The sequence below is a fragment of the Nelusetta ayraudi genome, unplaced genomic scaffold, assembly GCF_046127955.1.
Source record: "Nelusetta ayraudi isolate G7.1 ecotype Tasmania unplaced genomic scaffold, CSIRO-AGI_Nayr_v1 ptg000008l, whole genome shotgun sequence".
NCBI lineage: Eukaryota > Metazoa > Chordata > Actinopteri > Tetraodontiformes > Monacanthidae > Nelusetta > Nelusetta ayraudi.
The window spans coordinates 298,318-325,818 of NW_027466058.1; the positions used below are offsets into that span (position 1 = coordinate 298,318).

The 27,501-nt window shown below is 47.4% G+C and overlaps 1 protein-coding gene across 5 annotated transcripts in view; it reads right to left on the reverse strand.

Annotated features, from left to right (window-relative positions):
• Positions 1 to 539: 539 nt before the first annotated feature.
• The window catches only part of pax2a (paired box 2a), a 28,143-nt gene continuing 1,181 nt past the window's right edge, over positions 540 to 27,501 (reverse strand). The window contains exons 2-12 of one of the 5 annotated variants that reach the window (XM_076018446.1): positions 26,298 to 26,463; positions 25,159 to 25,356; positions 21,498 to 21,583; positions 21,191 to 21,310; positions 20,229 to 20,273; positions 13,237 to 13,412; positions 10,653 to 10,773; positions 5,245 to 5,460; positions 3,950 to 4,051; positions 2,624 to 2,710; positions 540 to 2,434 (exon numbers count right to left, since the gene is read on the reverse strand). In XM_076018446.1, coding sequence (XP_075874561.1) covers positions 2,313 to 2,434; positions 2,624 to 2,710; positions 3,950 to 4,051; positions 5,245 to 5,460; positions 10,653 to 10,773; positions 13,237 to 13,412; positions 20,229 to 20,273; positions 21,191 to 21,310; positions 21,498 to 21,583; positions 25,159 to 25,356; positions 26,298 to 26,463 — 1,439 coding nt within the window. In that variant the 3' untranslated portion in view covers positions 540 to 2,312. Of the gene's footprint in view, positions 2,454 to 2,623; positions 2,711 to 3,949; positions 4,052 to 5,244; positions 5,461 to 10,652; positions 10,774 to 13,236; positions 13,413 to 20,228; positions 20,274 to 21,190; positions 21,311 to 21,497; positions 21,584 to 25,158; positions 25,357 to 26,297; positions 26,476 to 27,501 lie in introns of all 5 variants that reach the window. The other 4 variants (XM_076018448.1, XM_076018447.1, XM_076018450.1 and 1 more) reach the window with 4 other exon arrangements.

Below are 27,501 nucleotides of genomic sequence, written 5' to 3' on the forward strand. Positions count from 1 at the left end.
ATGCGCGGCGTGGAATAAGTGGCCGTGTCTCTACAAGTGATGACTTAAGGATCGTGACATCTACTGACGGTAAACGAGGCGACGTCTCCAATTCTTGCCAAGGACTTCAGTTTTGAGTGCGTCTTTGCTTGCGGAGCAAAAAATAAATAAAAAAAGTAAAACTCAGGAGGAAGCGTTTCATGCTTGAGGTCTTTCTCGCTTTCGCGACGTTCTCCGTGGAGATTACTTGTTCCGAGCCCCGACAAGGGAACGACGATACAGACAGACAGACCGTTAACTCATTGCATAGTGACATAAACATCATGGCGACATCATGGAAATAGAGTTAAAAAGAAAGCCAAAACAACAAAGACGACTATGTGATGTTAGCGTCTCAAACCTACAGTGTGTGTAGCTGCAGGTTACACAGCCGTGCCTTTTCTCAGAGCACAATGTCACATTAAGACACAAATGTCGAGTTGTTTTTTTTTTTTTTATGTCTGTTTTATCTACAAAGGGAGCCAGTACATTAGAATGATACTGAAATGGTTCCTGTGATATTATTTACAGAGAAGAATTGTCTTCACATTTATTCACAAATCGTTCTACAAAGCAGCATTTGTATTATTTTCGTTCTTTTTTTTTTTGCAACAGATGGAGTGTTAATTATCAGTACAGCCATATGCTTCACGTTGCCGTCGTTCTCCTGCTGAAAAGTCACAACGTACATGTTCAGTGTTGACTACGCACTTAAAAGATAATACTGCTTTATTGAATGCATACATACACTGTAAATAAAACACTAGATATCAAACTAAGTCTTTGGCAAATGTTGTTAAAAGTACATTCAAAAAATATTTTCCAAAAACAAACAAACAAACAAAAAACCCCCCAAAATCAAACTGAACCGGTCAGAGAACGCAGGGTGGTGCCGAACGTGCGTTTGTGAAGGCAGGAAAACGGGTCGAAGAGGCATGAATTTGCGTCGAGGAACAAAAAGAAACGGGTTTGTAAGGCAATTGTCGAAGCTAATTTACAGTTGGTTCACTCAACTGTGCGCAGCTCTCTAGAGTGAGGAGGCATCTAGTGGTATGACTAAGGGGGACTTGTTCGCGTAGCCCACCGAGTCACGACCCGCAGGGACAGGAAGTGGAGGAGCTACGGCGAGAGGATGCGGACGTAGAAAAGAAACCCCAAGACGTCTGTCTTCTTTGCCTTTATACCTACACAATGTGACCCAAATAGTTCTGGCCCGTCCTCAAGAGAAAACAGTAAATCGACTGTCGAGTGAACGTACCAAATATAATAATAAAATAAATAAACAGAAGTTATAGTGCAAAGACGGATGTTGACGTGACTGGAAATGAAGATAAAACACGACTACTTGGATATGAGCTACGCTGACAAGATCTTCCATGGATTCGTTTCTTCTTTTTTTGTACATAGGTAGTAGTGACAGAATGCAAAATAATTTAAAGTATCTAAAAGTCCTGGTCGGAAACCACGCGGCGGCCGCCATGCCTTTTCAAAACTTTGCGAGACGATTTTTACTTTTTTTTACTCTTTTTTTTTTTCTTTTTGTTTTTTTCTTTTTACATTGATTGTTTAGCCACAGGAGGTGTGATGTCGCCACCTGGTCGGTAGACGGGGAAGCAGATGCAGGGCGCGCCGTTTGGTAGAGTGGGCGGGGCTGGAGATTCGAGAGCAGATGACAGACAAACGCACCGGCCCCCCCGACGGCGTGAAACGCCAGAGGTCCTCCCGCCCACACGGGGGCTCCAGTCACTGCACCAGCAACGCGGAAGCTACGACGTCATAATTTCTGCACTTCAGCGTTTGGAGCAGGCGGAAAAACAAAACAAAAACACAAGCTGCGTTTGTTCGTCAGAAACGGAACGTGAGCGTCGGTGAATAAAATAACAACAACAACAGCAACAACAAAGAAAAGGAGAAAAAAAAATGAAAGACCCACAACATTTATTCCACATGGTATTCTTCACACTGGTTTTTCTTCAATTCATATTTTATAATATATATATTTATAGAATCTCTTAAAGTCATTCTGGGACTGTTCAGGCCTGTGAGAGATTGAAGGGGCATGATGGGCGACTTCTGAATGTCCGGACCCCCCTCTCCGCCCCGTTTTAAAAAATCTTTTTTTCAATCCAACGGTGGTGTGAGGCAGAGCCGGGTGAGCTGGGTGTACTGGCGTCGACCTCGCCGCTCCTTCCTCCGGGTGGCGTTAACGTCACGTGTTGGGGGTGGTGGTGTTATGTAGGTTCGTGGGGGAGGGGGTTGATTCCGCTCGGCTTCCCTTCGACCACGGCGCTTCTTCAGACGTGGACAATGTGGAGGCCGAAGCCGTGGCCCTGCAGTTTGAGCCGCTCCCCTTGGTAACTAGTGGCGGTCGTAGGCAGTGGCAGCAGTGGGAGGTGCGGAGCCACGGGATGCGGCACTATAATAATAAGGGGAACCTGAAAGTTAACAGAAGAGCGAGCCGTTGGAAACCCGTGAGGTCAAACAACAAGCGAGGCACGTGCGCGATTCGTGGAGTGATGCAGGTTTTTTTTTTTTTTCAAACTCATCCGACATGCTTGTATGAACCTTGAAATTATGATCTGCCATGTAGAGGAAGGACTCTTACTTAGTAACGCTGGATTGCTGAACCGCCATGCCTCGTTGTAAGTGGTGTACTGTGGATGGGAGTAAGGGCTTCCGGAAAAATCCCCACCTGGAAAACAATGGAAAACATCCCATTATTTGAAAAATGGACTGAGGAGATTATTTTTATTAGTATCGAAATGTTAAATTGAGGATGCAGTCAGATCACAATCTAAAATCTATTGAGTATTTATCCCGCGTCAGTTTTGTTTGGGAATTTCTTGGAATTCACCACGTCTAACAGTCACTCCTTGTGTCTCCACAGTGCACGTCGGTGTGAAAATAACTCAAAGCCGATCAGATTAAAATTGTGAACCCGCGGGCTTCCTTCGTTTACAAGACAAGGCCGAGTTTTATATAAAGCTGCTGGTAAATGGCCTCTGCTTTGTGTCTGTCCCCAAATCTCCGTATGAAAATAATCCCTTTCACCTCGTCAATAGCGAAGAAACATCCCCACTCGCAGGTGATAAAACTGAAAGCAATTCTACTTGATTCGGCAGCTCCGGCTCGCCAGCCGATGCCGCGGCCCGTCCTTTGATTAACGGTCAGCGCGAGAAGGCTCACGTCTCCGAGCGATAAAGCCGATTGTGTTTTCAGTTGTTTGGAGCAGAACGGCGACACAAGCTGCCAGCCGCGGGATCCCCCGCCGTCCCCACTGTGATGTAACTCAAGCTCATCCCTGGGAGAGATAGTGATTTAAATATTTACAGGCCCTCCACGCCTCTGTGTTTTGACCCTTAACTGCTCGCCGTGAACCTGAACTGCAGGTTAAGTAGAGGGGAAAGAGATATGCTCTGCAGCCCTGGGAGTCCGGGGAGGCGAGGAGAGGCGCAAAAAAAAAAGAGAAAAAAAAGCAGTGTTTATCGACGGGGATGGCGAGAGGGTGTGTGTGTGTGTGTGTGTGTGTGTGTGTGTGTGTGTGTGTGTGTGTGTGTGTGTGTGTGTGTGTGTGTGTGTGTGTGTGTGTGTGTGTGTGTGTGGACACGGTGAGGGTAATGAGCGCTGGGAGCTGGAGTGTAACTGAGAGGAACTGTCCTATCACACGGCCACTGATTGTGGTGATCGCCTATCGAGTTCGTCTAATGTCCCTATCTGCAGACGCTAACCACAAGCTAACCGCAGCCTTTGCAGGGCCGTAACAAGCTCGCTTCAATCCTCCGGGTCAAGAACAAGAGATCAACGCTTTTCAGGAAACCTTCTCGCGCTCTCAGACGCCACGCTCGAGCTCTTTGGAGCAGATCAACACGCACGCCGCTACCTGGCGGAAATGAAAGTACTGGTAAAAACAAAACAAAACACGAGAACCTACCGGGGACCATTCCAGCTAGTGTAGAGGCGGGGTAGCTGCCTTGTCCTGTGGGCGGGACATGTGGAGGGTAGCCAGGTAGAGTGGTGCTGGCCATGTCTCGACCTGCAGGGACACACAAACAGGAAGAGAGAGAGAAAAAAAAGATGAACAATGATTAAACGGATCGACTGTGAATACGTCCACGGCAATAAATGACTTCCTTGTTAAGATTTCAAAACAAGGACGACCGCTGAAAGGTGGTTTTCGGAAATTTTTATTTAAACTGCATATTTGTTGCACTTTGCAGCAGCAATTTTTTTTTTATTGAGCGGAGTCGGCAATTATCATATTGACAATTCAAGCGTTATTCTGTGGGGGTTTGGTTCCCTCCAGTGCTGCATAGAGGCACACAACAACATGCAGTCAAAGCGTAATATGTATACGTACATGTGTATACTGTTAATATCTGACAATAGGCAAAGTATGTCTAGTAAAATAAAATGAAGAAAGTAAATTTGACCAGAAAAAAAACAATGTTTTCCAGCATTTTTTGCAGTTGCTGTCCGTTTTCTGTGATTTTGATCTCTCTTGCGTGAAGTGGTCTGAACAACGTGCATTTTTCAAACAAGCAAATACATAAATGAAGTGTGTTGACATAAATATGAGAATGAACTGCTTTGGCACTTGGACACCAAAGTCCAAAGACGAATTTCAGACTGAGATGAACTCTCTCTGCGCTTTGCTCTACTTTCACTCCTGTAATTAACTGTGACAGTGGAGGGCCTTGCTGGATAAAAGGGTGTGTGGGTGGAGGGGCAACACAGAGAATGAAGGCCCCAGCCCTCTCTCTGTCTCTCTCTCTCTCTCCCTCTCTCTCTCTCTCTCTCTGCCTCTGCACCTCACCACTCATTTTGTGGGCCCTCGGAGCTGACACTGGGACGGAGGGACCTGGAGGCCCTTTTGTTAAGCGAGGAGACGGGCACAGGGGTCACGGCTGGTGAAAGGCAGGGTGCAGGGAGGGGAAGAGCGCCGTCGCTGTTAATGAGGAGGCAAACAAGTCGTGGCTGCCACAAAAGGAGCCGTGGCGCTGGCAGGTTTTTCTGCTGCTAATTCGAATATATATATATATGTATATATATGTATATATATACATATATATAAATATATATATATATATATATATATATATATATATATATATATATATATATATATATATATATATATATGTATATACATATATATATATATATGTATATATAATTTTTTTTTCCGTTGTCAAATGGGGTTACGCTGCCCCGTCGGTGATGTTGTACCTGCTATAAAGGCCTGGCTGGTATAGTGGCTGTAGCAGGGGCCGTGCACGTGGGTCGCGCACGCGGGTTTGGAGGCATCTAGAGAGAGGCCGGACTGGTGGGGCAACATGTCGACCGGACTGGAGTCCCCGACAGAGGACGGGGTAAAGGGGGCAAAGGAGGCCTCGTGCGGCTGCTGCTTTACACACTTGAAAGGCGGATATGATGGCTGAGAATCTGCCGGGTGGGAGGGGAAGGGAGGTGGGGGGAGGGGACAAAAAGAAAAAAATGGGAAAAAAATGATATAATGTAGTCATGGCACTCCACACATGCTGCGCACACATTCAATCACTCGCATGTTTGGCAGGATGGATGCACAACAAAAAAAAAAGGAAAACAAATAAGAAAGGAAGTTTATCCGACATTTTCCAAATAACCGAGAGGGAAACATCTGCACGGAGGCGCAAGCCAATCAAACACGCCGCAGCAAGTAGTTCAGATTGGTCGCGCGCGTAACCAAGCAGCGCCAGGCGACAATTAATCTGGGGGAGAAAAAAACAGAAACCAAAAAAAAAATTGAGGGATTGCGTGGAGATTGTTTGTGGAAAAGGCGCCTGAAGGGCGTTTGAGGAACGGCGAGCGAAGCCGCTCAGGTTCGGAGGAGGAGGTTTCATCCCCGCAGCTGAAGAGCCGAATTGTTCATTTACATCCCTCATCATAACACCCTCATGTGCGCTCGGCAGTAATTCATCCAACTAAGTGGGAACACGCAGAAGTGAAATGTTGCAACAACACATCTCGCCTGATCAGTCAAGCTCAAATGCGTAAAGAGTTCCCCCAAGGTTCTTTATTTCGAGTGTATGTGTGTGTGTGTGTGTGTGTGTGTGTGTGTGTGTGTGTGTGTGTGTGTGTGTGTGTGTGTGTGTGTGTGTGTGTGTGTGTGTGTGTGTGTGAGTGGGGTGGGGGGGGAGCGAAAAACAAACAACATAATCTCACGGCTGCTTTTCCTCCTCAGCAACGAAAAAAAAAAAAAAAAAATCAACCCAGCAAACAACAGTTGGCGGGCCGACACTTCAAAACTCTGCACTTTGATCTAATTTGGCTGATGAGTCTTGGCATCTTCCATTTGGAAAACCCGCCGCTGCCTCTTGAACCTGTGCAATCAATGCGAGCTCTGTCTCCGGCCTCGCCAGCCGCGTCTGCCGCCGAGCCTCTTCTGTTCGGGGAGGCCAGCGGGGAGGGAACGGCTCTTTCCCCGACACCATGATAGCCTCATTAGCTGCTTCCCCCATCATTGTTATTTTACAACAGGACTGTGTGTTGTGATTCCTCATTAAGATAAGGGCTCCTCTATTGAGGAGGGGGCGGGGGGGTGAGGGAGAGGGGACGCAGCCCCCTGTCAGCCCCCGTGAGCCTAATGCCGGGAAATCAGGCAACAACATAAGTCGTCGTTGCTTCTAGAAATTTACAGCAGGCGCTCTAGATCTTCTTTTATCTTTGCGACAGATCCAGACAGTGGTACTGCAATTACACGTCTTATTGAGACAAATGCCATTGTCATAGGTAGACAAAGAAAGAGGGAAAAAAATGACAAAATGTTTAACAATGTGATTTTTATTTATTTTTTTTTTTTTTTGCCTATGATGGAATCATTAAGAAGAATGGCTGACACAAATCTCCAGCACGAACAAGAAATACTCTAACGAGTCGACTTTTGCGTTTAATTGGACGGACCCAAAGTTTATGACGTCCGAGCGCAAGTGTGTCAAAGAGTTTTTTTTTCTTATTGGAATCTCAAGTCCAAATAGAGGAGATATTAAGGGGATGACACTCACTTCTGTTCTTGAGTTAATTAAATGTTCAAGTCGGCAAACTCTTTTTAAAACTTCTTTTCATACATAAACACGCGGGCACGCACGCACACACATGCACACAAGCATATTTCAGAAGGGGGAGCCATCCAATCGTACCATTGGATGCCTGTGGCTGCAGCAGTAGCGGAGATGATGAAGGAGAACAGGCACAAAAAAAGATCCTTCCATAGATATTCTTCATCCATGTGCACTTATTAGTGCAAAACAAGACAGTAAGCAGTAACGATAAGGGCTTGGCCACATGGAGTTCACACTTGAAATCACATTGACCCAGGGTTAGCTACTAGACACACCATAACAACATCAAACATCAAGATAGGTGTCACCAACATCCCTTCTTGATCACAGCAAATGATATAAAAATGAAATTATTTCAAAGATTCAAGCTTGGTAAATATCATCCACTACATTACAGTGTTGCAGGGTAACGCTGCCCGACCCACACGCTCAACATCAACGTGAACTTCGGGGATAAGGTCAAGCATGTTTGCTCAGACTCCCTGCATGCTACAGTAAGCTTCTGTTTCCTCGGCGCCGGCTGAGCTGCCGTTGTCAAACAGACAGGGGGTAACGTCGCAACAACAACCGGTACGAGACGCCGCGTTCGAGACCAGTGAACTCTGAAACTAATCAGACATGGTGTTGCTTAGTGTCCTGGAGACGGAGGCAGAGACCAAGCTAAAGGCGGGCTTGTCAAATCACCGGGCCCTGATGATGGAGATGGAAGATAAACTGGGGTGGGGGGTCCCTCGGGGACTCTTCTCCCGCTGGCAAACACGTCTCCGAGCGAGAGCCGAGGTGCTATATAGAGTTCTCCCCGCGTCTGTCTCTGCTCCACCACTGACAATAACGTCTGCAGACCCCATCAACCATAGAAATGAACTGCTAAGAACCCCAAACACACCTCGGAGCGCCGCGTCCACGTACTGAGCGGCCCTCCTCTCCAACGTTTTATCTCCTACCGCACACATAGCTGAACTTTGCTGCCCAGTCCGGAGCTCTTGTTTACAACATGGCTGACAGCCAGTCAACCCCCCCCCCCCCCCCTGCAATTTTCCAGATTGGAGCAAAAGTTCCTCTTCTCTTAGGTAGCACAAGCTGAGAACAGCCAACTATTGTGTGATAATTGATAAGCAGTTACTCCTCTGATGCCCTAAACAAAACTAACAAAGCAGCACGTATACATAGTTGCATCCAATCCAACTATTTTCAGGGCTTGAATCACCGAGTCACACGACTAAAGTTATTAATTACCAGATCAAATAGCCACTTGTTTATCAGCTGCAGGCGTTAACTGAGCTGAGAGACGCAGTTTTTTGTTGGCGTCCCACATGCTGAGGCTTTCAGGTTCAGTTGCTGCATGTTGACAAAGTGCAGAAAATAGCAGGCAGGGCCAAGTCTTAATCCAGGCTCAGTGAGAGAGGTTTACATTTCAGGTAAAGTTAATGTGATGTAAAGCCGCTTGTTTTCCAGCATCCTGTGTCCTCATTTATGCAGTTTTCTCATTCGTAGGTGGAGAGACATGATGGCAGCGGCATAAACAAGCAGAGCTTCCAGTTTATTCTCGTCCCCGGAAAGACTCGGGTGAGTATTGCACATTTTTGTTAAAAGAAAACCATTCTCCTTGGGCATTTCACTGACAAATGAAGCCTTTCTTTTGGTATTGTAAAGTTGCATTTACGTGCACGCAGACCACGGCAGGCAAAAGTGATTAGCATTCTGCCCTGAATCCCAGCAGTGTATCACAGCAACGCTCACACTCTCTGCTTTGGCTGCCGCCCTACTTTGTAGGTAACTGTCTGTTTCACACATCGGGGTAAACAGGGGACACGAAAGATGGCCGCCGCTGCTCTCCCAGGCGCCCTTGGAGAGCGAAAAACTGTGCACTTCATTAATCATTCATCTCAAATAGATTATGCAAATTCCAGGACATAAAAATCAACAAGATCAATAACAGTATGAATTTTAATTGGGAGCAGAAAACATTTAAGGAATGAATATACTCTTGTAGCTCCATCCAGTATGAGAGCATAATTTATTGATAATTGGATCCCGGCGCTAAATGAGGAAGTTAATTTAGCATTTTTCAGCCTTGGCATACGTTCTTATTTGCCTGGATCGCTAATGGAAGTGGGTGAAAAAAATAATAATAACACGATATGCTGACAACCTACACCCAATCAAATGCTGCATGCATTACTTTGCAAAGTTGCTAGAATTTAATGTAGAAGTTTTGCCGAAAATTACTTAAAGTTTAATTTGAAATAAACACGTTTTAAAATGTGTTCTTACACAGTAGTTGGACGTGTTTTTTTGTTTTGCTTTTTTTCAAGCATTGTCCCCAAGTTAAGCAATCTGCGACCCCCATATTGCCTCACTTAAAGGGGCCCCTACGAGACCCCCAGGTGGCTTTAAGGCCACCTGCTATGGTTGTGCTCCCCAGAGCGAGACCGCTTTCATAGCAGGAGCCGGGCGCAAAAGACAAAAACACACCTTTATTCTCCTGAGGCCCAACTCTCCGGGACAAATCTACCTCCCACATGTCCTCGAATGAAAAAGGCCCCTTTCTTTCCCGCCGCCGCTGCGCGCCCGCGTCCGGGGCCAGACTATAGGGATCATTTGAGAAGCGGCGCTGCAGTTTTCAATCATGCTGTCGTCCTCTCCACTTAGTCTCCCCGCGCACGCTGACAGTGGACTCATTGACTTTGATGCCCGCTGCGTAATTATGGGCTTTTTATTAAAAAGGCTTGCGTATTAATCTGGAGTGTGGCCATCGGTAAACCCAACCTCCCTTGGGAAAAGACACTCGGCGGCTACATGGAGGCAATATTCCAATTAAGCCGGCAAGTCATCAGCCCTGGAGTCACAGTCACAGGGCAGCGCAGGGCAGGGGGTGGGTGATAAAGAGAGTTAATACTGCAAGGTATTCAATACGCCGCGCCTGCACACCTGTTGGACCCACTTGAACCTGACAGACATTTTATAAATAGGAAGAAAAAAAAATCATTATTATCATTTCAGTTTTCTCACAGAGTCCCTGAAGATTTTTTTTTCCTTTTTCCCTCGTGCCGTCCAGAATGAGGCAGCCAACCGACCGACGGGCCGACCACGGCTCCATTCCAGCCGCTGTCAATCAACAGCCTATCATAGAGCTCTGATGACGACGTGGTGTCATGGTAAGGACAGCAGCTGTCTCTCAGGAGAAGTGCCGCGAGTCAATCTGCTGGCGCATTAGCCGGCTAGGTTCAGTGTGATACTGCGTTTATTACTCAACATAACAAGCTCTTGATGGCGTGCGGGACTTTTTTTTGTGATATATCCAGTGCACCTGCCAACTTTGTCTCATTTGAGTGTACAAAACTATCATTATGAACATTATGATTATTATAATTAGCTCCCTCAGCCGAGGAGCTTTCGTGAAACAGTTTGCGATCCTGCTGCTGCTCGGACCACCTTGGCCGACTGCAGCTGTGTTTGGCCTGTCGGTGGTAGTGGTGGTGGTGTGGTTGTGGAGAGGGAGTGAGGGGGGTTCTTGCAGCGTGAGTCAGATTGTACCTGTCACAACAGAGTAGCTCTGGGAGACACTGGAGGCGAGCTCGGAGCTGGCGCTGGTGGAGAGGCTCGGCTTCACGTCCTCCAGGCCACCGTTCAGGGGAGGGAGCGAGTACTCGTTCGCCTGTGGACAAACATGCAACAAATGCAAGAGAGTGTGTCAGCGGAGAAATGTGCGAAGTGCTTGGATAGATATTCTAAAAAAAACAAAACAAACATGTATACAAACTGCGTATGAATCCATGTTGTGAGCTGGATTTAAAGGCCCTGTGTGTAACATTTGAAAGACACCTACTGGTATTTTATGGAATTAACAAATGTCTCTAGTTGGATGAAGTTACCAAAAATAAAACACTATTGTGTTTTTGTATATATTCATAATTGGGGGACTGCTTGTTAGGCGGCTGTCATATTGTTCCACCATGTATCTCCTGTACATGAGTGTGGAGCTGCTCAGGGTTTTGTGGTTTTCACCCTTACATCACACCTAATTGAGAAAAGGTCACGAGGGGTCAAATGGGACATCAGGAAACTGGGATTAACATTAAAATTGTTTGCAATACGCCCCTCTTACCATTAGAGGCCACTAAACCTGACACGCCGGGCCTTTAAGTCCGACTCAGGAGACAATATGTGGAACGCGCCTCCAGGAAACCCTCCGGAGGATCTGAGGAAGCCGCCTGTGATCCCCCCCCCCCCCGGAATATTTCCTGAGGTGAATTCTGCCGCACCCCCAGCCACCCACACCTCGCCAACCTGACCCGTCGCCATGCTTTACCCGAGACCTATGATGTATGCATGCATTAGGGCTTGTCTAAGGCAGGCAGAGGGAGAGAGAGAGAGAGAGAGAGAGAGAGAGAGAGAGAGAGAGAGAGAGAGAGAGAGAGAGAGAGAGAGAGAGAGAGAGAGAGAGAGAGAGAGAGAGAGAGAGAGAGAGAGAGAGAGAGAGAGAGAGAGAGAGAGAGAGAGGGATGACAGAGGGATTGGGAGAGGAGTGAAAGGACGGGGTGTCAGCTGGCTCTTTGTGCTCCACTGCAGTCATCCCTGTGACCAGTCAAGGGAGGAGACATTCAGGGCTTTGTTACAGGAGAGACATGTGGTGTGGGTTTTTTTAAAAAGGGGAGTACAAGGTCTAAAAAAAAAAGAAAAGAAAGAAAATCAACCTTTGTGCCTCGCTTCTGCGATGAGCACGTGAAAACGCTCGGTGAAGTGATGAAACGCTGGCGCTCTGCAGCTTCTGTTGCTTTTAGTTTGATCATTTCCTTCTTTGATTGTGCTTCAAATTATAATAATAATGATGCTAACAATGCTAATTCCGGTGAGCACAGATCCACCTAGGACACTCTAAGACGGCACCTCTTTTAACTGTCCGCCCACTTTAATTTAATGGATGTGACTTCAGTGAGCAGCTGTGATGAATCCCCTCTGTTAATGAGATGACACTTCCTGATCTTCTTCTTCTTCCTCTTCCTCTGCTTGTGTGTGAGGGCCGAGCGTGTGCGCGCACATGTACGTCTACGGAGTGTTTTTATTGTGTGCGTGCGTGCATCTGTTTGTCTCAGCGGGCCCGGGGAGGTGGTCCCCACGGGGGCCGAGCCGCTGACCCCGGCCTTGTCTGCCTCTATCCCAGATAAACTCTAATTGTCTGCTTACAACTGTTCCCTGGCACTCGGCTGGATGTTCCTCTCTATTCCGCCCGGGCCTCCGCGGCACAAGGGCCCATTTTGTCATGCAGATCGGACCCGTGGGCAGGGCCGGGCTGGGCAGGGCCGGGGGGCGGGAGCGAGGGAGGGTGGAAGGGAGGGAGGGAGGGAGGGCGAGTGGCGAGCACAGAGGGGCCTGAATGACCCGACCACATGGCTGCCAGAAGTGTGGGAGGGATGAGGCCCATTCAGCTCGGCCTCTTCAAAATGGCTTTTTAATGCCCCGACGCAGACACCAGACAAGCCCCTAATAGCCTAATATCCCACCTTTTTTCGCCGCTTTAAGAAAAGCAGGGGGGTGTTGGGGGCGGAGAGAGAAAGGGAGGCGCAAAGAGAACGAGTGCAAAAAAAAAAAAAAAAAAAAAAGCGGCCTGATTAATATTACATTAAATTAAAACTGATTTTTCTGGACCATTCTGACGCCGCTTTTTTCCAACCCCCCTCCCTGCCCCGACTCTCCTCTCGCCTTTTTAATACCTTCGCCCGCGCTCTTTGTGATTGCAAGTCATTTCCAATTCGTTTTGGTATTGATCTCGCCGTAGAAATCACTTTGGTAATTAGCTGCATTAGGGGCCGCGTAGCCGGGCCGAGGGGGGCTGTCCCTCTGATTTATCGCCGCTGTAATTCCCCGCGATCGCGCAGAGATGAAAATGAACTCAATTAGGGCAACTTGCTAAGGCTGCGCCGGTGCCCGCGCTGAGTTCCAATAGAAAAATTAATAGTCTCTTCTTGTTTAACAGCCTAATGAATGTAAATAAAGGTTATCCGCCGTGATAGGCTGTAAGCAGGCTTGGGGGTGGGGGTGGGGTCTGCTAGTTCACCAAGCGTTTTTTTAAGAGTCACTGTTGCACTGTCGAGAGAGGTTTGAAGGGGGTCCTGCCGACCTGCTCGGGTTTGATGTGTTCGGAAGTGGGGAAGACATCGGGGTAGGAGGGCCGCTCGAAGACGCGGTCCAGGGCCTCGAGCTGCTGCTGGGTGAAGGCGTCCGCTCGCAGGTGCTTCCTTAAGCTCTCCACGCTGCCCTGAGAGTCGCTGCCGGGGCCCGAGCCGTCAGAGCCGTCTGGAGAGGGAGAGGAAGAGGACAGGAAGTGAAGCAGTGACGTTCATCTTCATCAGACAACACAGTCCTTTTTTTCTTTTCTTAATTTCAACAGTGTTACATAAACTAAGATGAAGAATAACATTTTTTGTCCCTCCACCACTTTGAGAGTGATGCCGCGAGCAGTAAATTGGCACCTTTTACCCCAACGTCCCTCCACCCTCGCACACGGATACACTCACTCGAGCCCCGCCTCGCCTCGGCAACGCTCGCCATCAGCGTGGTCATCATGCGATAGGTCGTCGGTAATTGATGGATTACCTCCGGTGCGAGTATATACTTGTAAAAAGGGAGCCTGCGCGCGTTCCAGGAGGTAAGAGAGGAGCTGGCGATTACACACAGAGACCCTCATTCTGCCAGCGAGGAAATGGAGAGCCATTATTTAACTGCACTATTTCCTCCTGAACGTATTACTCTCTCTCTCTCTCTCTCTCTCTCTCTCTCTCTCTCTCTCTCTCTCTCTCTCTCTCTCTCTCTCTCTCTCACACACACACACACACACACACACACACACACACACACACACACACACACACACACACACACACACACACACACACTCTCTGCCTGTCTTGGGGAGAACAGAATGGCAAGGGGACAACACTCAGGGCCGTATGAGGACGGGGGTGGGGGGGGGCGGCGAGGCCAAGCGTATGCATTTCCCCACTCGCTCGCACTCTAAACAAACAAATGAGCCTGTGCTTCCCGCATCCTCCTGATCTCTGACCCCATCAGCTCAACCTGGGAGCCCGCCGCCGCCGCCGCTGCCTCCTCTCTGGTCCTCATCAAGCCAAAAAAAAGAAAGGAAGAAAATGCAGCTCCAAAGCCAGCATCCCCGAGAAGCGCCACTTTGCTGCCGCCCTCCCCTTCCTTCCCCTGTGTCCCGCGCGGCCGGCAGCGGATGAGAGCTTTAGCTCCCTTTACGAATCTGTCATTCTAAATTTGCAGCAGATTATGTTCTCTCCTGGGCGAAGCCGGCGGTGATATATGATATGCACGGCCGCTATTGATTGCCCGATCCGCCCGGCGGAGGAGGGAGGCGAAATGAACTCGGAATGAACATCATGCCTCAACTCATTGTGCGTATAATACTCTACTTAATCCCACATTTTTCTGTGCTATGGAATTCAATTGATCAATCATGTTCCACTGATGGTACCATTTCAGGGGCGTTATTGCCATTCTGCTCGGCTGCTTGACCTTTTTTCAATGGCTGAGGCCAGAGGATGAACCCGAGTCGCAGCGAGAAATAGATCCATGGAGGGGGAATGGAATGGGGCACTGCAAATAGGTGTGTGTGTGTGTGTGTGTGTGTGTGTGTGTGTGTGTGTGTGTGTGTGTGTGTGTGTGCGCGTGTTTGGCTCGGAAAGGAAACTGACTTTCTACAATATTTCTAAGGAAAAAAAACACAACTGTCACATGCTTTTACATGAGCCAATCATATGTTTAACACATTTTTCCTCTCATCTTGGCTAAGAGGTGTTGGGTGGAGTGGGCTTAGTGGGGGGGAGGTGCGGTGTTGTTTTGTGGGTTCGCTGCCAGTTGTGCAGCTTTTGCTGTGTGGAAGGAGCCCACTCGTTCTCCTTTTTTCTGGCGGTACAAAGGAAAATGGAGTCATTAATTACCTCGTATCAGCTGGTCTGAGGGGAGAGTCGGCCCTCGATCAATAGCAACTGTTTGTCATTCAGCGTGGAGGAGCGCGCTGATACTCAGCACCCCTGCGCGCACTCCATCAGGCCTCCTGAAAACGCTGCAGGAAGGACCCGTCGTCTACCAGCCAAACCTTCTAGAGCGTTTCGCCACGTCGCTCAAAGTGCACTCTGAGCCGTTGTTTTATTTAGCTTCGATCGGCGGAGACATTAAACGCAACCTTTTTCTAAAGCTTTGACAGTGTTTTAATAATATTTATGGATTTGCATCAGATTTTCTTTGATGTTCCGTAAATTGGTGATTTGGCCTTTGCCTAGAAATACTTGTGAATCATTTATTTTCCTGAGTTTGCCATTAGAGGTTCATGTTTGACATATATCATAAGACGGCCGCAATAAATCAGATTCACCCTTTGACAGTCAGCGTGTCAACTGGAGTGTGAAGCCCAACTGTCAGATCGCCCAGTGTGCGTGTGTGCGTGTGCGCGCGTGCGGTTTGTGTGTGCACGCGTCTCATTGACTGCCTTGTTTCATTTTCCCAGTGTTGCTTCAGCCCCTGTGGGTGCCTCAGCAGGTATTCTCTTATCGCTCTCACAGCGCCAGCTGACTGCGTCTCTCCGTCTTAACACCGCCGTGCGAGAAGATAAAAGAAGCAAAGCTCTCCAGCAGTGGCGCACCGACGGCGACCTCAAAACCCCAGTGAGCTCTCTGATCAGCTTCACATGACTGACGCGCGGCCGTATCTTATTAATACTGTCTTTCTTTAAATTAAAAAAAACACTCAAAGTGGGTTGGAGCATGAAACCTCAATGAGAAACGCACAACTTGCTGCTGTGATCCAGTGAAAAGTTGACACCAATGTGTGTTTTTCTTGTTTTGGCCTTTCGCAAACACGGCGACGCGTCACTATCTTACAAAAACAGACCACAATGGAATCAAAAGTTGTCGTGTTTTGATTGTCTCGGAGGGGAGTTGGGGCTGTAAATACCCCGCTGTGACGTGGTGCCACTTTTACGTCCTTCTTTCATCTCTGCCGTCCCTGATAAGATAACTCTCTCCCTCCCTCTCTGTCTCTCTCTCTCCCTCTCTCTCTGTGTGCATAGTAAGAGGCCGCGGCTTGTTTGAAAGGCAAATAATGCCTACACAACCACGTCGGCTCTCTCTGCAAATTACTGGCACATCAGTGGGTGGGTGGGTTTTTTTTGTTGTTTTTTTTGTCTAAAATCAGAGGGGCCAAGTCCTCATAGGCTGACTGGGGAAACGATGGTGGCGGCAAATTGTACGTCATTCAGTGGGGTTTGAAAAAAAACAAAAAAACAACGCAGAGATGCTTTAAAATAAATAAATAATAATGATAATAAAAAAAAAACCTCACGAAGGAACACAAACAGTGGTATACCCAGAGGGTGAACACTCCCCCCCTGTAAGCTAGCTATATTTATGAAACCTCTGAAGCGGAGAGGAGAGTGGTGGGTGGGTGGGAGGAGTGGGGAGGTGGGGACGGGGGAGGAGGGGTGAGAGCAGGGGAGGGGAGAGAGAGAGAGAGAGAGAGAGAGAGAGAGAGAGAGAGGGAGCAGTTACTGCCACGGCTGTTAAGATCCTGTTATGCTGCGGCGTGTTTAAGAGCTTTATTAATTCGATTTAGCACCGCAGACCAGTGTAGTGTCTGTCTGTCGGCAGGGCGGCGCAGCCCGGCGATGCTCGCCTGATGTTTTCGACCACGTCAGCGGCGCCAAGCCGGGACGCACCCGAGCCGTTTCATTTACTTTGACTCGGACCTGCGCGTCCAGTCCGACGCAGAGGTTTGATAATAATAACAGGGGGTGAGGTGAGGTGGCGGGGGGGGTTGTTGTGGGGCAATGTTTTTATGGCCACAGTTTGTCCACACCATTTACAAGTTGACCTTTCATTACGGTGTTGTGAGGCGTGACTGCCCGTTATACTTTTTATCACCTCATATTTGAATATGGTGATGATTCTTTGCGCAAAAAGATCCGCAGAATTTACGCGCGTCATTATTTCCATCTCGAGGGGAACAAAACCTCTTTTAAATCCTCTTTAAAAAAACAAACAAAAGAAAAAAAAAAACACCTCTACTAATATTTACTATTGAAGACTCAACTCAAGTGCACATCCCTCGCTGCTGCTTCCCTTTGTTCTCCCCTGCCGTCCTCCTCCGGACCGGTCTGTCGTTTAGCATTCGCCACCCCGCGTGTCGAGTATTTGTGGAAATGCAATTAACGCGTCCCGTCTTTCCTCTCGCCTCTTCTCCCTCCTCAAGCTGAGTAATGCATCGCTCCATTAATTCTCAGCATCGCTGCCCATAATTGACTTTTCTCTGACATGATTCCTCTTCACTCAGTGAATCCCTTCTCCTCATATGTGTGTGTGTATATATATATGTGTGTGTATAAATATATATATATCATTGTATATTGTTTCCAAGTATGTGAGGGTTTTTTTTTTTTTGTGCAGCCACGTCTCTGACTGCAAACGGTTAACCGCCAGCGATAAGAGGAGAAATGTTGAAAAGAAAGAGCTACAGAGGCGAAGCCAAGCGGGTGGAGGAAGGGAAAACGCAGCGTTGACCCTTTTGTGTCCTCCTCTCCTGTCGGGGCCCTAACAGCTTCATGTCTCCGTGTTCCGCTCTGTGGCCCCTCTCAAACCTGGGCTTTTCTCCCTCACGCGCAGCCCATCAAGGCCATCATGGCGGTCATGATTCCATTTATTTCTGCCTCACTCTGGATGCATTTATTTTCTCGAGTGATCCTCTATTGACTCATTGTCATGGACTGGCTTGGCTAGCCAACCAGTGTGCGCTCAGGTTCAAATCCATGCACCGAGAAGATTCAAAGCCCACAAATGGGTCACATGTGTTAAGAGATACACAGCGGACAATTTCCAAACGGGGGCCAAATATCAAATCAAAACAGCAGCGAGCGTATTCATTTCTCTGCGGCTATTGAACAGGGCTGACACGACTGGCTGCGGCCTGAATGAAGAACCTGTGAGGACGTTTTTCCTTTTTTTCTCCCCACCCCCCTTCCCCCACGCGCACGCTCATCAGCTCATCCCACACCCACGCTACAATCACAAGTTATGACCTTTGCTTTCTCCATCTAATTTATCACCGTAGCTCGCAACCTTGTGTGTGTGTGTGTGTGTGTGTGTGTGTGTGTGTGTGTGTGTGTGTGTGTGTGTGTCCTCCCCGGAACCCCAGTCAAAGAACACTTGGCGAAGATAGTGATGAGGGGAAGCAGTTGGGTCACATCAACCTGACTGCACAGTGCAACGAGGTCAAAAGGAACCTGTAAATCTGCGCCGGAACACCGAAAGAAAGAAAAAAAAAAAAAAAATGAAACTTAACCAAGAGATGCAATTGTTCCAAAATTTGCTTTGCCGATATTTTCCAACAACACATTTCACACGTTAAAAAAAAAAAAAAAAAGAATACTTGGCTGAGCCACGGAGCCGCCGTCACCCAATCCACTGGCGCCGCTATTTGGCTCCCACCTCCACCATAGGTTTAAATGACTGAGCGTCAGCGCGCCGTGCAACAACAGGCTAATTTCCCCCACTGCACTATTAATGCGTTTGGCAGGGACAACATTCCATTTCCTGTAATGAGATACACAAATAAATCTGGCTATGGATAGCTTCTGGAGTCGGGTAGAGGATTGGGGGGCGCAGCGGGGGGAGGTGGGGGTGCTGATGGTGGGTGTAGGATTGTGGTGGTGGTGGGCCGGGGTTGTAAAGGAGGGCGCACATTGAGACACATTCTTTCAGCGCCGGCATAATTGGTATCACTGCTCGCAGACATGCAAAGCAATCTCTGCGCAGATCGGGCCGAGACGCTCTTCTTTTCCCCCCCTTAAGGCTATTTCTTTTGTCTTTTGCGATGGCTTGCACATCCAAGATAGAGAGTGAGGAGGGGGCGGGGGGAGGGAGGGGTGTTAATTTGTGAATTAATAGCTTTCCTCGACAGAATTGCAAATTCTCTTAAATGTCACTGTGTTCTCCTGCGCGAGCGTTCGGAGGCCACCGAGCTGCACATTCCCCCGCACGGCACAGGTGTGTGCGTGTGTGCGTGTGTGTGTGTGTGTGTATGTGTGTGTGTGTGTGTGTGTGTGTGTGTGTGTGTGTGTGGGCACAATCCCCAAAAAGTAAGAGTTCTCCTGCTGAGGCTTCCTCGCCCAGCCCATCCCCCTCCCCCGGCCCCCCTACCTCCCCGCCGCCCTCACGCCAAAAGCCGTCCACTGAAACATGCTGCCTTTAATTTGCAATAACACATGACAAGGAAGGATTAATGGCTCTCTCGCCACCTATGTCCCCGCGGCTCGTCTTACGGGGGGACCGCTTGTACATACTGCGTGTCACACTACATTATCTCCACAGCCCTCCGGTAATGGGGACCTTTTTCTTTCCTTCAAAGGGCAACCACTGACTTCAGCCACGACAGCGATGGCGCGAGTGCCACCCCTCGCAAAGATCGCTTCCTGTTTATCAAAACGCCAACAACAACAACACTGCGGCAGAGCTCCCCAAAAAAAAAACTGTTTTGAGTGACATGCATTCATCAGAATCCATTGAATCGTTGCAAGAACATTTACAACCGTGTGCAAACGAGGCTCTGTTCCCCCCTTTATGGTTAATTTCTGCTGCTAATCGATTCATGTTTGTTAATTCTCTGTGAGTGACTGCTCAGGTAGACGATCCACCGCTGAGACAATCTATTGTTCTATTTTAATCTAACACACTCAAATATAAACATAGGAATAAGTATTAGAATCTCGAAATGTACAATTGCAGCAGGTTTCCACATTAAAAAGATGGATTTGTTTGTGGATTTGTCAGGACTTGTTTAAAATTATTGGTGGTAACTAAGTAAATAGATAAGCAAGGCACCCATATTTCATATTAAACCTAAACATTTGTTACATACAGCAAAGTGGAAGCATTAACTGTCAGTTTTACGTAATATATTTCAGATTCTCCCACTATTTAAACTGAATCTCTGACCCACATACCCTCCAAAAAAAACAAAACTACAGAAAAATGACAGGTAAAATGATCAAAATGTCAAAAGGACAAAAAAGAATGAAGAAAAGGTGGTCTAACTTGAACTTACAATGTCCTATTTTCCTTCCATCCAAGTGGTTGCCACTCCAGAGAACTAAAGAGACAGAAACATAAAAGAAGGAAGTGGCCTGTTTTGATGAGTGCTCTTTGGAATCATTGCAAAAACCACATCACTATTAGCCAGCTCAAAGGCACTACTATACAAACACACACACACACACATCCCCCCTCCCAGCCCCGCGCAGGTCTGTACCTGCACTTGTTCAGGTCTCCACTAGGGACATGTTAATTCAAAGGCATTAAAAAAACAAAAAAAAAACCAACAAAAAAACAATTATTTTGCAAAACCAATAATCTATCAGCCCTGAGGCAGTGTGTCCACTCTGTGGCTCTGGCTCTACAATGACACGCTGTGGCTTTAACGCTTGATCTTTGTGCATATCTGGGTCGATTTGCTTGAAGTGCAGCGTCTCGTAAAAACGGTGCTCGTACGTCTTTTGACTCTCTTGAGCCCCGGGAGAATTAAATAGAATTAAATGTATGTTTGTCTTTCTGACTGTAAACAACTAGCTGTTGTTAGTGGTGTGGTGGTGTGTAAATGAATGAGCAGCAGCAGCAGTGTCGAGGAGGGATTACGTGATATGTACTGTACATCTTAGCACGGGGTGAAAAAAAATTGAGATGCAGCACTCTGGGCTTATGGTTAAAAAAAAAAAAAAGATAAAGAAAGAAAGAAAGAAATGAAAAAGAGCAGGGAATCGAAAGAAAAAAGCTGATTGAACTCGCCCCAGCCCTGACACACAACATAACAAGTCACCAGAGACGGGAAGACGCGGGAAAACACACTCGGCTTCCGGCGCTGTCATGCACGCCATCCTCCATCACACGCAGGAAAAGTGGGAGACGGGTGATGGAGGGAGGAGGGAGGAGGAGAAGGAGGAGGAGGAGGATGGGGAAGGAAAATAATAAAATGAAAAGAAAACTAAAAATCCCGTGGAGCTGATCCCTTACCGTCGTCTCGTTTCCTCTTCTCGCCGTTGGAGCGCGGGATGCCCAGGATGCCGTTGATGGAGTAGGAGCCCACGGGGTCGTTGGAGGCGCTGGTCACCGGAGGCGAGGCCGTGTTGGGGACTGAGCGAGGGAGAGAGAGAGAGAGAGAGCACGCACACCTTTTTTATTTAGAGTCTCCAGATGTTTTTATTTTTTTGTTGTTCCCTAATGTCGGAGGGTCAGGCAGAGGTCGCGGGACCCTCCCGCATTAAGACGATCCGGACTACAAAGATCCTCCTCCTCCTCCTTCCACATTCCACCTTCTCACCTATGGTGTGGCCCGGCGTGGAGAGCGGCGTGATGGATCCGTCCGGCGACGGGTGGAAGGGCTGCTGGACTTTGGTGCGGATGATCCTGGAAAAAAGTGAACAACAGGGGATCAATCGATCATATTGATCGATCTGCGCTTTTTTTTTTTTTTTTGCGTCTCCATTCACACCTTCCCATGAATGAACAAATGCCCCCTCCATCCCTTTTTTGTGCTACAAGAGACCCTCCCCTCTCCATCCCTCCATCATCCCAGCCTCCCTCCACTCATCACAAATAGCCAATCTCGGGGCTTTAGGGCCAATCTGGTGGCCGCTGCGCGGGGCTGAATGGAGGGCCGCCCCCCCATGAGATTGTGGATTCAATCTGGCTGGATTGTGGGCCTTGGAAATATGATAAAGTCGCCGCCGCGCCAGTAAGATGTGATGTGGCGGGAAAGTCTTCATTGCACTTTGGTCCGAATGATCTTGCAAACAAAGCATGAAATCACATCAATTCACCCCAATGATCAGCTTCACTGGCTCTACCTGGGCCGGCTCTAATAATCTCCCCTCCTCCACTCTTCCTCCCTCCCTCTCTTCCCTCTCTCTCTCCCTCCTAAAACCTCCATCACTCACTCCGCTCTCTCGCCCAAAACTCATCCTCCTCTCTTCCCCCTGCCTCAGCCTCGCCCGGCCCTGCTCTTTCTTTTACAGTAATGCTACATTGTCCACCGCCCAGACCCCATCATCTCTTTCTTTCCTCCAATCCGTTTCTTTATTGCTGCCTGTTCTCTGTCACCTCTCGGCTGTAGTTTTTTTTTTTTCCCCTTCTCCGTTCTTTAGTCTTATTGTCGTCCGCCGTGCGTGGCACATGGAAAGGAATCCTCCAGGCTCACCGAGCATAAGACGCTATTGATTGGTACTCGGGGAAAGAAAAGTAGACGAGCGAATGGCAATGAGGAGCCGCGAATGCAAATGGTGATCTATAAATTATATGTGGCAGGAAAGCAATAGTGTCTCATTGGTCAAACCCGGGGACCGCCGTTGCATCAAGTGAATTTCAATCTGCGCCGCCGGTCGAATTAAAGAAAGTTTCGCACAATCGCCTCTCAAAGGTGAGGGGTCGAGCGGCCCTTCCAGATAACGTATAGATCTGAATGCTTTTTTTTTTTTTTTTTTTGCATGTCTTGTGACGGAAAACGAAAGGATAACGGCAGGATTTGTGACGGCTGAGCCCAGCTTTTGGCTCGTATACGGTCCCTTTATGGCATGACCGCGATAATCTTTGGAGTGACAGACGGACGGACGTGAGATCATTGAACAACAGACAGCAGATCCCCCCCTCCCCCAACCACCACCTTGAAGGCCTTCGCCGGCTCTCCGGAGGTGTGACGCAAACAGGCTTTCCCAGACTGCAGATGAGGCGTTCAGGCAACAAGCAAGCGGCTCTCAGGCAGCGACGGGGTTAACTTGCAGTAGCGGGGGAGGAGGGAGGGAGGGCAAAATGTACATCAGACCCTTTTCATTCCCTCCACTATCTCGCGCGTCCTCCACACGCTCTCCTCCGGGCGCAGCAACAAAAGGCCGGCGGCCTCCTCCTCCAGAAGACACACACATCAATATTTTATTTGAATTTCTAACAACATCTCGCCACAACAGTTATCTGACCTCATGGCTGGGGGTTCGGGGGGTGGGGGGGGTCATGATTTCAAGGACTTTGTTTCAAGTCTGCGTCCTTCATCTTGAATAAGCGATTTTTGGAGTGGCGGATGAACGTCTTTGGCGTTGCTGCATTGTTAAAGACATTTCTCTTTATATATATATTTATTTATATCCATCCGTATCCCCAAAGAGAGATTACGAAGTGGATCGATGAGATGGGAAGCCACCAGGGGACCCCATTGGGGTTTTCGCCTGAGTCGGAGGCTCCGCCGACTCTGCGGCCGGCGCAACTGAGTGCAACCCAGCCTCTGTGTAATCTTTAATAATTCATGCAGGAAAAATGTGTTTAAAGCCAGGACATCCTCCTCAGTCAACAGAGCAGAGGTCAGCCCTCCAAACCACAGAGACCATCAGGGGTCCGCTGTACCTCGAGCCTACCCCTCCGACGCCCACCCCACCGCCTCCCTCCTCTACAGCTCCTCTTCACTCCCCTCGTCCTCGCAGCTTTTTATTATACCCGCCATTTAAGGCTAAGGCATAAATAAAAAAAAGAGGCACGGAAATGAAAAGCAACACAAAAGTGTTTCTGCAGCTGAGATTATACGAGCGATTCAGATGCGACAATTTCATATGCATGAAAATGGTGATAAAATTTAAACCTAAACTATCAATTGAACATTTTTGTTTGGAAAAAAAAATGTGTTTGGAGGGGTGGGGGGAGTGGGGGGGATAGGTTTGTAACCATTTCTGGTTTCGGTGAGGATTCAACTAGCACATTTATCTTAGTAATTTTGTTTTATCCAGCAGAAAAAAAACAAGGGAATTATGAGATACATTTTTATGATAAGAAACAAAACTTGTAAACAAACTTTTTTTTTAACGCACTTGTAATTAAAACAGGATGCCAGAGCAAACCTGTTGAAAACCATCATTCAGAAGCGAGATCCAGTATATTTAATTCTCCTCTTTTTTTTGTAGGGGAGGTTAAAACTTCCCTCCTTTTCTACATTTAGCCGGACGTGTTATGAGACTCCGTGCAGCTCATTAAAATGTAATACCGATGGCCAGCTCTCTGGAACGGTGCCTCCTAACCAAAGTTCACCACTCGCAGCCACTATGTTTTTTTTTTTGTGTGTCACTTTGCGCACACGCTGCAGGACTTCTCTGCCGTCTAAAGACACTCTGCCCCGCTCGCCGTGCAAAGGTGAGAGTGCAGGCTGTCCCCTATTGGAACAGCCTAATAAAGTCAATTTATTCGCAAATCAATACAGCGATAGCTCAGGGATGCATTTTTAGTTTATAGTAATAATAATAATAATAATAATGTTGTATTAGTTACGCGCTGCTGTAAAAAAAAAAAAGAAAAGAAAAAAAGAAAAGAAAAAACGTTTATTCAAAAATAATAAAACTGGCGTTTGATTGTTTTAAACTATGAAAATAAAGATAAAGACTTTTCTGAGCGAACAATTCTTTAAAACCGTGCGACCTGTTGTCGCGCCACATTCAGCTCGCTGTTGGAAAACAGAGAGATTGTGGCGCCAATAAAGAGGCTCCTGCTGCTGCCTGTGCTGCCGCTGCCTCGGCCGCCTCTGTCGCAGTGTGGTCCGCGTATCGAACGACTTTGTCGGGTATTTCCCTCCGCCTCTGGATCTGGTTACGCGGTATTGATCGGTTTTTATCGAGACAGATGTGATTCTCCGCGGCCCCCAGTGTTGCGGAGGGCTGCTCGGGGAAGAGGTGTAGGGGTGTTGGGGGGGATTGAATTGCACACGTGAGACCACCCTCGACTGGAAATGACTCCAGTTTAGCCCGATGCGTGGAGATGAAGCGGCCATCTGATCATTTCAGACGTGATTTATCCAATTTACGCACGCAGTCCCCCCCCCCCTCCCCTCATCACCTGACGTTTCAGTTCATTTGCATTATTTTATAAATAAATAAAAAATACATTCCTGAATCTATTTTTACAGCAATTCTACACGCTTTTGAAAAACAAAACTGAAAAGCATTTCCTCCTACCTGTTGATGGACGAGACGCTGGGCACCGTGTCGTTGTCGCACACGCCCTCGGCCAGTAGCCGGTCCCGGATCTCCCAGGCGAACATGGTCGGATTCTGCCGCTTGTACTCGGCGATTTTATCCACCACTTTCGGGGTTGCAACCTTGGGTTTGGAGCCACCGATGACTCCCGGTTTAATACTGCCGGTCTCATAGTACCTGCATGGCGTGGGACACACACACAAGAGTGGACACCTCTGAGTGGACAAAACTGGACACAAAGCTGAGAGAGGTGGCTTTTAAAAAAAAAAAAATGTTTATTTTTCTCGACCTCCTGGCTGAGAATTAGTGTATGGAATACCCCGTTATAGGGATATATTCCAATTAAAAAGACCTAACTGACATTTTACCGGAAGCTTAACAAAGCTTTCTTTGAGATTAAAAAAAAGTAACACATTAAAAGCAGAGGGACGGACAGAACAAAGCACAGTTTGGACCTGATCTCCAGCCTCCACAGCAGCATGCACCACATGCCACCATGACCTAAACTGCAATGTTGGGGACAAAACATTCAGTGTGTGTGAAAGGAAAATACCTCTGAAATGCCTTCTGATGGCTGTGAAAAAATATATTTCAAAGCATTATCTCACAGCCATTGTGCTCTGAAGTCAATAATGCAGCTCTGTGTTTTCTTTTCGTATCCTTTCAATAATATTATTGATAATAATGCTGAGTAGATTGTGATTTCCCAGCTGATTGTCGGATTTTTTTTTGTATCGAATTAATATATTCCCTCGCTATAACAATGCAGCCTCATATTATTATGATTATTATTATTCCAAAAAAATAATTCAGCCATGAATTTCCACCGCCCAAAAAATGTATTTCATGATGCTTTTTTTCTGTGATGGATAGAAAACGCTCGGACGCAGAACTGCTGCGTTGAAAAAAAAAAGAAAAGAATAAATGACCTGCCTTTATAAGCGATGACCGAGGCTGAAATAGAGGCAAGGGGGGGTTGCCAGCTGAAGATTGATGTTTGAAATACACACACACACACACACACTCGCACACACACATACACGAACGCGGGCAGATACGCACACACGCATTCACGCACACACGGGCTCTCACGGTGACAGTGGATCCCCTCCTTTTACCTGCCGAGGATTTTGCTGACACAGCCGTGACTGACCCGTAGCTGTCTGGAGATGTCGCAGGGCCGGACGCCCTGGTGGGCCAGCTCCACGATCCGCTGCCTCACCACGTCCGGGAGGGGTCTGCCGTTCACAAACACCCCGCCGAGCTGGTTCACACCGCCGTGCCCTGCGTGGGACACAACGGCGGCACAGGGAGGGGGACATAACATTACACACCTGGAGGCGTCGCGTCGCCCTATCCGTTTGCGTCGTTCATCGCAAAAGATGCGTTAAATAATGAATAAGAAATAAAATAGATAAATGAAATGAATTATAGTAGAAATAGCATGTGATTTTTTTTTTTATGTTGACAATTTTGCAGAGTAAAAATAATAGATTTTTCTTTTTTAGCGATGATAATAATAGTTTTGCCTAACTAATAATAAAAAAAGTAATGCAAAATAAAGAATAATATTAGGTGTTGATTCACTTTTGAAGTAATGAGGAAAATAAACAACCTCGCATTACAAATAATACTGAATCGACTCTTCTCCACTCAGCACTGGCCTGCTTAGGCAATATTTTCCAGGAGCATCTTATCCGCCGCAGCCCAACACATGTCGCACGTATCGAGTTTCTACCTGTTTAATTTTCCTCGCACAATTATTGTAAATAATTAAAATGAGCTTTGATAACTCATATTACAAACGCGGTTTGGGATAAATAATTTACACTCCAGCCCGGGTCTGCTCGCCATATCGCGTGGTGGTGGACTGGAGGGTGGGAGAATAAACTGGTGGAGATCTTTGAGTATGTTCAGAATTCGGAATCAGCTGAAAGCCTCCAGATTAAAGGGGAGCAGAAAGTGGCGGTGGGCATTTACACACAGCCTGCCTGCCTGTCCTCGTCCCTCCTCACTACCTGCCTGTCATTTCACAGGCAATAAAAGCTTTGTATTCAAATTGGAGGTGGCAGGGGAGGGGGTGACTGTGAATTTCATCTTAAATGTAAATGTGGCTGAACGAAACTGCAAATCGTCATTATTATTATTTTTTAAATTTAATCCATAAATCACTACTTATTCCCACACCACATTTTAAAAAAATATTAAAAACAACAAACTTGTGTACTTGCAGCAGAAAATTTCAAGGTTTGAAGATTTGGCAGCCATTATTTTCTCTCTCTCATTAAACTAGCGGAGATAAACGTTTTAACGAGCTCCCTT